Consider the following 9,103-nt stretch of genomic DNA (forward strand, 5'->3'; position numbering starts at 1 on the left):
ACTAGCTCTTGAGATAATCATGAATAACAATTCTCTCATTAATCGATCTCTCTCTATTTCTCTCTAAGCTTAGTATGAAATCTCACAGAACTGATTTAGAAAAACCAAATTCTTCTACAATGCACATCTTTAAAAAAATGACTATCGAATTACTCGAATAAGAGTATGTATAGGTGGTATATTTATTTGTCACGAATACAGGTTTATTATTATTGTTTTCTTGCATATTATTCATAAATACGAAAACTTTAAAAAGCATAAAACATTCCAATAGAACTAGAATAACTCGGTTACTTTTATCGGTATTAAATTAAATGAAATCAACAAGTAGATCTCAGAGGGCATCGTAAGACACCTGAAGAACTTGTTAATGACCTGACTGCTCCAACATTTGGCACAGGGAAGCTCTGGTCACGGTTATAGCGTGGTCGTGCCACACTTCTACCTCTTTGACTAGAATATGCTCCATTAGTAAACCCGTCCTTCACTGAACTCCAATTCCATGAACTTCCTGCTCCAGTTTCATCCTTTCTCCATGTCACCTGTTCAGTTTTTTCATTACCTTGATTAACTTAACCTCAAATTTAAGCTTGTCTAAACTGGTCTTTGTTTTTTCAGTCTGAATCTATCACATCTCATTGACTCGTATCAATTCGTATAGTCTAATGTGTCTTGTGTTAGTAAAGGGAACAATAGTAATTTTAGTTTATTTCGGTCATCGGAGTCTTACTTCGTATGCTTCACTTATTTTGGACTTACATGGTCCTAAATCAGTCTGAGACGATCATTTTTAGACAAGTGAGACAAAAACAAATATTTTGAAATTTGTGAAAAAGTCAATTTGAAACCTTGAGTTAGTTTTTAAACCGGACTTGGAGGGAAAATAGTGAAGTTACCTCTTTGTTATTGGATTTAGGTGCTATATAGAGATTTGATTCACTAAAAATGCTTGGATTCATGCTTCCACCAATGGCATATAGTCCCCACCCTTGGTAAAAATTGTTAGCAACATGAGCATATCCATAACGTACCCTATATAGATTTTCATTTAAAGAACTCAGCAATCAGTACCTTGATTTATGTGATCTTTTATTTGTGAAAGTAGAAGTTTAATACCTTGGCATTCTTTGATGGCAATTGGGACCAAAATGGTTGAACACTACAGTTACTCTCATGTTCTTGTCTTGAGCATAAGCATCATCATGCCCTAGAAGCATAACTTTGTCATGGTCTCTAAACCAGTTATTTGATATGGTTATGTCTGTCGATCCACGTGTGACGTCAATCAAACCGTCATGGCACGCAGATAGGGTGTTATGGTCGATCCAAATCTTCGAAGAACTCACCATTCTAATTGCATCCCCATCTGTCGCTCCAAGTTGCACAATCTTTGAGCCCGGGCCCATTACAGGTCCAGGAGCTTGAGGTTGACAATGGTGAAAACGGAGGCCGTGTATGACCACATTAGTTACCTAATCATAAACATAAAACATACAAGAATTGGTACCATTTAAGTTATGAAACATGTTACTGTATATGTGTCTCAAACCCAAGACATAGAGGGTGGAACTGGCTTGGTAACCACTCGAGCCAAAGGTTGGTGACTGATTGTTACTGAATAAAGAAAATATTTTAGGATTTTATTACCCCTTGAAGCAAGAAACACCCTCCACCGGCAATGTGAACGTCGGCCCCTCTTCCGTCAATGGTGGTGAAGCTACTAACAAGAAGTGGCTTGCCAAGTTTGATACGCATACCCCTCTGGAAAGTGACCCAGACCTTTCCTCTGAGTCGGGTAGTCGCGTATCTGAGGGTTCCTCTCTTAGGATTAATTGGGTCATCAGTTGGGTCGGTCACTTTGTAATTAATCACTCCTCTGCCAATATTGTTTGTCATTTTCCCAGCAAATCCAACTGAGCACCTCGCAAGTTGATGACGATTTCTTTGCCAATTAGGGTTTGTTCGCCAACACCGATCGATTGCGTTCATGTTTCCGTAACTAGGCTGTGTCAAGAAGACGAGAAGAACAAAGACACTGATAGTCCAGCATAAGTAACCAAAGTTTCCATGTGAGTAGGCCATTGTAGGTCTTGTTTGGTAAGTTTCTTGAGATGAGGTATTTTGTGTAGGTGTTACAATATCTTATAGCTTCAACTTGCACGATTTGATCACCTCGCCAAACAAAAAATATCAAAAAAAAGAAAAAGTTAGGTTGGAATGGAGTGAACAAAAAATAGCACTTAAACACTTAATAAACAAAAAATCACCTTAAAGACTCTGATTGTTTCGAAAAAGGAACTTCTATACATTGTGCTTTCCAAAATATAAACTATGAGTAATGCTGCTTAGAGAATTAAGATGAAAATGAAAATGTGAATTAAGTAATATCAAAGGCGTTTAACTAAGTATTAAATTGAATACCAAATTTCATATTAAATTCCGTCTTTAAACCAGCTTGTTACTCAATTAAGTACTAAGTTACATATCTTAATTAAGTCCAACATGGAGGTTAGATATTTCTTAAAAGACAGATAATTCAATTTGAGCAAATTGATTTGATGTTACAATTAAGGACCAAAAGTAAAGACAATCCCTAAGGCATAGATTTTTTCTGTTATTCGAAGTCTCAAATAGTCGCACATTATTTGTAGGTGTGAGAATATTCTCATGGGAGAAGGGGAATCTGACAACCAAACATACAATGTCCTTGTCCTCTCCACTCAGTTACTAATTAGTTTTGAGTTGTAAAATAACAAACGTAACATGGTATCAGAGTGTATGCCCACACGTGCTCCACGTCACCTGAAAAGAAAGAAAAATACGTGTTAGGTTGAAATACGTCACAAGTGACAGGGTGCGTGACAATAGTCCCACACGGGAGAAGAGATATCTAGCAACCAAGCATATATGGTCTAGGCCCTCTTCAATAATTATCAATTGATTTTGAGTTAGATGATCACAAATTTAACAGTAGGTGTTATCGAACGTTCCCTCTCTTAAAAGTTAAGAAAATGATCTCTCAACTAATCTTATTAAAAAAAGATAACCAAATTGATTTTACTAATTGAAATCCTAAGACACAAAAGAGAAAGTCAGAGACTTCTCCAAATGGTAGACCAAAGGGTTGGGCCGGCCCTAACACCTAATGATGTTAGAGTTAGCTGAGTTAGCTGATTTAGCTGAGTCAGCTTTGGTTAGTAACTAATTCTGTTAGATTAGTTGTTATAAGTTAAAGTTTGTTGAGAATTAGTGGTGAGTTAGTTGAGTAATTTCTGTTTTATCACACTTGTGGACTTGCCTATAAATACTTTAATCTGTCTTTTATCAGATTAATACAACACAAATATACACTTTCTTCTTTTCTTATACTCTCTCAATATCCCATACCAAAAAACAAACCCTAGCTAGCGATGTTGAACAGACTCTCGAAGCAGCTTTTCCCAATGGTAACCAAACCCAAATCAAGAGGCGAACGAGCTAACGATGTCTTGTCTCATCTTCTCAAAGAACGAATCGTTTGTATCAGTGGTGAAATCTCCGACGAAACAGCTTCAGATGTGGTTTCTCGTTTTCTCTTGCCCGAATATCAAAATCCATCAAAACCTATCACCATGTATATCAATTCCACCTCTGGAGTCGTCAGTAATGGGCTAGCGATCTACGATACAATGAAGTACATTAGGGCTCCTGTGAGGACACTCTGCATGGCTCAAGTTGGATCAGTTGGATCTTTAATTTTAGCTGCTGGTGCGAAAGGAGAAAGACGATCATTACCTCATGCTTCGGTAATGATCCATCAACCATCTTCCTCCTCTTGCTCAAGAATCCCTTCTTCCTCACTACTAGTTTCTTCCACCTCCATCAGCCTCAGATCCTGAGGCTTTCTCTCTGTTTCAGTTTGAGCTTCTTCTGGCATTTAGTACCTGCAACTCAATAATACTCAAATACCCACAAATCAACGAGTTCGCAGTCATCCATTCAGGCTAGTCAAGGCCATGAGTCATAAATTTCAAAACAGAGAAAAACAAGCATATCTGATTAGACTAAAAACAAATACCATCTTCAACCTGCCTAGCCCTTTAATTGTGTTTAGTTCCAAACAGTTGCAAAAGAAGCAAAAGTTGTGCCACACTCCCTGACTTGTAAGTCTTGTTTGGTCGCAGCCCTTAACAAATCACAAAAAATTTGGTTTTTTAATTGGGAAATTTTAAAAGGCCCCTCGTTTTTGTTAAAAGGCCTCCCCGCTAAAAGCGCCCCTCATTATAACCCATTTGGTTATAGGGCCCCCTCTACAAAAGAGCACCTCCTTCATCAATATTTGACCTAACGGCAAAGTTAACGCCGTTAGGTCAAACTTAACCCAAGACCGGTGATGTTGACCACGCCACATCATCATCTTCTCCGGCAGGGTCGCCGGCTGGCGACCTTCAAAAAATTTTAATTTTTTTTTTATTCTCTCTCTCTCTAAAAACAAATTTTTTTTTTTTAAACTCTCTCTCTCTACAGATCTATGTAGAGAGAGAGAGCAGATCCATTGAAGGTCTGCGAACAGACATAGATCTGCTCTCTCTCTTTCTCTCTAGATCTGTAGAGAGAGAGAGAGAGTTTAAAAAAAAAAAATTGTTTTTAGAGAGAGAGAGAGAATTAAAAAAAAAAAAATTTGAAGGTCACCGGCCGGAAATTTGGCCGGCCGGCGACCCTGCCTGAGAAGATGATGATGTGGCGTGGTCAAATGATGTGGCAGAGAGAGAAAATGAGATGGAGGAGAGAAAATGTGGGTGATACACATTTAAAGGGGGTTTTTTTCACCCATTCAAAGAGGGGGGCCCTTTAACCAAGCTAAGTCAAAGGTCTTTTACTAAGTCAATGAAACCATGGGGAGGCCTTTTAACAAAAACGGGGAGGCCTTTTAAAATCTCCCTTTTTAATTTAGATTTACAGAAGTAAATTACAACACGGAACTTACAAACGTAAAGTACAATATATATGAAGAGAAACGAGTACAACTGTTCAACATTACAAAAACTAAATAAAAAGACCCTAAAAGTCACAAAATGAAAAGATCCTAAAGATCACGAATAACACGGCCCTAAAGGTCATAAACTTTATTATAATGTATACATAAGTAGGAATGATGAACCAAGTAGAAAAATGGAAAGCGTGCGAGACTGTCAGACTGAAGTTGTTTGAGCGAATATAAAATTTTCTTTTCCTTTCGTCTTCTCGATGTCCTTTTGCCACTGTAATGCCCTGATGGTGAATTCATGAACGTTCGCGATGTGAATCCATAATATCTAGTAGTGTTGATTACCGTTTATTTGAATTTCATGTCATTTGCTTGATTCCTTTAGCATCTTCTTAAATTGTATCCCCAAAACTGATCTCTCAAGAACTACATAATTTCGAACACGGTATTTCAAGGAGAAGATCTTAAAAAAGCATAAAACATCTTCCACAGAATATCTTTCAATCGTTGCTTGCTTTTTCCAAATCAGTTGGAATCCCTTTGCCGGTAAACTACTCACGGTTAAAAAGATCGGTGGAGAAAAAATCGTTAGATAGAGAGAGGAAAACAAATGCTCTTGCAAAATAATTGAAGTGGTCCTTAGATACAGATATTGTTTTTTCATCATTAAAACACACTAAAATTACATTTTGATAAAATGAATATCATCAGCTGAAAATAAACTCATCACCTCCTACAAACCTCTTGGTTTCTCAAATCCTAATATTATACTAAAAATAAAACTTCTTATTCGAAAATTCAAATATCTCATGAATAAAACAAATTTAATCAACAACTATCGACGGCAAACAACTCCATGTCCATTACCCGCCTTGCTTGTGCAATCCACAGTCATGGTAGGATCCAAAATCAAAGAAGTAGCGGGCGAAAACTCCTGAGAGAAAACACAATACTTGCAATCTGTAGACAAGAGGGAAGAAGTTTTGTATTTGTCTTCTCCACCCATAATTGGCATTGCAACACCCCTATTCACTGGACTTTCGAACTCTGGGCGATAAGTCTGACCTAACACACCTTCAACCTTCTCTGATAAATCGAAAAACTTAAACTGTACTTCCAAATGAGCAAAACAATCATCAGATGGTATCTGATAGTTATGGATTCGATCATCTTCTTTAGTAACGGGGACTACATTGACTGAAATCTCAGCAAACCCGGGTAATTTGATTATAGCACTATTGTAAGTTGAAGTTCTTTCAACTATAAGTTGTCTCTCAGGAGCAGACCAAGTAGAAAGATGATTTTCTTCAATGAATAATGGTTTGTTATTGTATGTCAAAGAAAGTTGATCAACTTGGTCATCCCATTGTGCTACTTTCTTTGCTTCTAAGGTAAAGGTGTTGGAATTGAACATTATACCAAGAGCTTGAATCCATGTATTATCACGGGATCTTCCCTGTGGTCGACGACCAATGAATCTAGCATTGATTTGGAGGTTTAGATCGGAAACTAAGGTGAAATGTTCATTTGTTTTTCCATGGAAGTAGAACATGACACCATCTCCACCAATAAATCTTGGGTCGTAGCAAGCTGCACCGATTCCTTTGCAGTTGGGCTTGCGATCTATGTAGATGAAAAAAAAGAATGTAGTGATTATGAATCTAATTGTGATATCTTGTTCGTTAGAGACTACGCAAGTAAATAAAACTATACACGGAGGTGTGTATATATGAGATGGATATTGAACCTTCTATATTTTTGTACTAAGGAGTTTACCAAATTAGCCTTGACCAACTCAACCTACATCCATGTTTCTTTGTTGATATAGTATGTATTTTTGACATCTTCGTATACTATAAACTAAATAATCAGAGTAGAAGTTGAGTTGGTCAAAGCCAACTTGGTAAGCTCCTTAATACTCGAAATATAAAGGGCACCCACCATCTGCATGTCATTGAATACACCCTTATAAGAAAGGATATAGTAAGCTACAAAACGTATACATCTACATAGATTAGTTTTTGTTGGTTTTTGATTTATCAATGCCAAATGTAATGACTACCGTTGATCGTAGTCAATTTTCGAAAAAAAGGAAAAAAAAAAAAGAAAAAAAAAAACTAATTTGGAATGAATAAAAAGACTGACTTTCATATACTTGTTTAGGAAAGACTACGGTTCACTATTCTACCCTAGTTATAAAGTCAAACAAAACTAATTCCTTAATTTAAAATTTTAGTTAACATCATATATGCGGATATAAAAGTATGAGTCCCTCTAACATGTGTCCTTATGACACATGTTAAGTCATAAATTCTTTCTACTTTTAACTTATAAATGTTTAATTAGTTACATTCATTGTATCTATTTCAACATTTCTTAGTCAAAAATAAAAAAAATTATGTCTTAACATGTGTCATATTGCAAACGTTAGAAAAACTCAATACATGTGATCTCCAACTCTAAAGATCCAATTATACATGCAAAGAAGCCAAGTGTTGATGTTTGATGAGAATGTTTTCCCCGTTATATATAGATCATGCTCACAAAAATCATCTTATTTTAAGAATTTCTACTATGATACATCATATGTTAATTTAAATTGTGAATATACACGTATTTAATTCAATCAACATATGTGTAAGAGTCTAGAGTTGATTACTCGTGAGAATGATCTACATGATGAAAAAAATATTCTCACCAAAAAATCTCCTTCCATTAATCTCTTGGCATGACAATAATCCACATATTCTCAATATAATGTACTATATATGTATCAAACATGAAAAATACACACATATTCCAAGAAAAACACCAGCTAACGTAAGGAAAATAATAAAAACACATTAAACGCTATACATATATACATGATCATAGCATTATTACTTACTCATGCAAACGGCTTCACATTTGGCTGAGTCACAATCAATGTAACAAGCTTTATCTTTAGGGCTAGCTGGTTTCAACATAGGACATTGTTGTGGACAAGCAATACTTTGTTTATAACATTTGGTTCTTGGGTTGTTACAAAAGAAAGTTTGGGGAGGGAATTCCTTTCCGGCGACCTGAGACGGAGGCGGCGCACTTGGTGTTCCGCCGTATTGATCAGCCACTACTAGTTGAGCAAGAAACGAAGAACATATCAAAACTGAAAGTAGCATTGATGCATTTCTAGTGTGAGTGTTCATGACTGAAGCAGCAAGAACAACACACTTAAGTTTGGAGTAACTCAACTCAAGTAGTATAATACACATTGAAGACAAGACCCAAGTCATAATATATAAAGGAAAAAATTGTTAGATCTTTCTTCACATGGTCTTAATTAAAAATAGAAATTAAAGTTTAATTAATTAAACTAAGTCAAATTAGTATTAATTGTTGATTTATTAGAGACGGTGAGGTTTCATTAGGTTTATTTCATTGCTCCATGATTTAAATATTTGACATTGGAAATTGAAGAAGACTACAATTAATATTGGTATTTATGGCTGAAATTAAGTATATCAAAATTTAAGTTGACTTTTCTTTTGAACCTAGAGACTAGAGACTGAGTTGACTTGCTCCCATTCCGACAAAAACTAGCCTTTCAAGAGGAACTGGAATGGACATGGTAGAAACTCGAACATAAAGAGGTTTATTCATATTAGACTACAAATTATAAAAGACAGGAAATTTTAACTTATTTAAGTTCAAAAGACAAGCTATAAATTTTTAGGTTAAAAACTCAGAACTTATAATTTTTGGTAAAAAACACAAATATTAATTGGTAATTGAGTTTATTCCCTTCCATAACTAGTAATTACGTTTACCTCTTTGACGTGCGAAAAAAGAATATGAGTATCGGTGATAAAAATCTGGTAATATGATTCTAGAATAACAATATCAAACTTCAAGGTTTGTTTTAGTCAAGAATATGCACTGTAGAGATTAATTTTATTCGTAGATTATCTAATTTATGATTCTGCGTGAAACACGACTAGTATTTTGCCAAAAGTATTAAATCTAATGGAGTAAACCCAATTACCAATTTGTGTTGAGAGGGTTAAATCAAAATACCTTTTTATTAATGAGCGGAAACCTCCTCATATTGTCCTAGGGTTTTCTAATTCTAAACATTTTCAAATTAAGAAAAATTATAAA

At 35.5% G+C, this 9,103-nt stretch overlaps 2 protein-coding genes and 1 pseudogene across 2 annotated transcripts; 1 reads left to right on the forward strand and 2 right to left on the reverse strand.

The window, feature by feature from the left end:
- Positions 1–202: 202 nt before the first annotated feature.
- LOC147548426 (pectate lyase 1-like) lies at positions 203–2,116 on the reverse strand. Its single transcript, XM_086669911.1, has 4 exons — positions 1,648–2,116; positions 1,117–1,472; positions 897–1,032; positions 203–542 (listed from the first exon to the last, which is right to left on the reverse strand). The coding sequence occupies exons 1-4, from the start codon at positions 2,080–2,082 to the stop codon at positions 321–323; spliced, it is 1,149 nt and encodes a 382-aa protein (XP_086526037.1). The 5' UTR covers positions 2,083–2,116; the 3' UTR covers positions 203–320.
- A 1,294-nt stretch (positions 2,117–3,410) lies between these two features.
- On the forward strand, positions 3,411–3,878 carry LOC147548427 (ATP-dependent Clp protease proteolytic subunit 2, mitochondrial pseudogene; annotated as a pseudogene).
- Positions 3,879–5,610: 1,732 nt separating this feature from the next.
- LOC147548428 (uncharacterized) lies at positions 5,611–8,212 on the reverse strand. Its single transcript, XM_086671437.1, has 2 exons — positions 7,854–8,212; positions 5,611–6,589 (listed from the first exon to the last, which is right to left on the reverse strand). The coding sequence occupies exons 1-2, from the start codon at positions 8,149–8,151 to the stop codon at positions 5,802–5,804; spliced, it is 1,086 nt and encodes a 361-aa protein (XP_086527563.1). The 5' UTR covers positions 8,152–8,212; the 3' UTR covers positions 5,611–5,801.
- Positions 8,213–9,103: the final 891 nt, after the last annotated feature.

The sequence above is a fragment of the Eschscholzia californica genome, unplaced genomic scaffold (genome assembly GCF_041429995.1).
Source record: "Eschscholzia californica isolate CP2 unplaced genomic scaffold, dmEscCali1.0.p SCAF_3, whole genome shotgun sequence".
Lineage (NCBI taxonomy): Eukaryota > Viridiplantae > Streptophyta > Magnoliopsida > Ranunculales > Papaveraceae > Eschscholzia > Eschscholzia californica.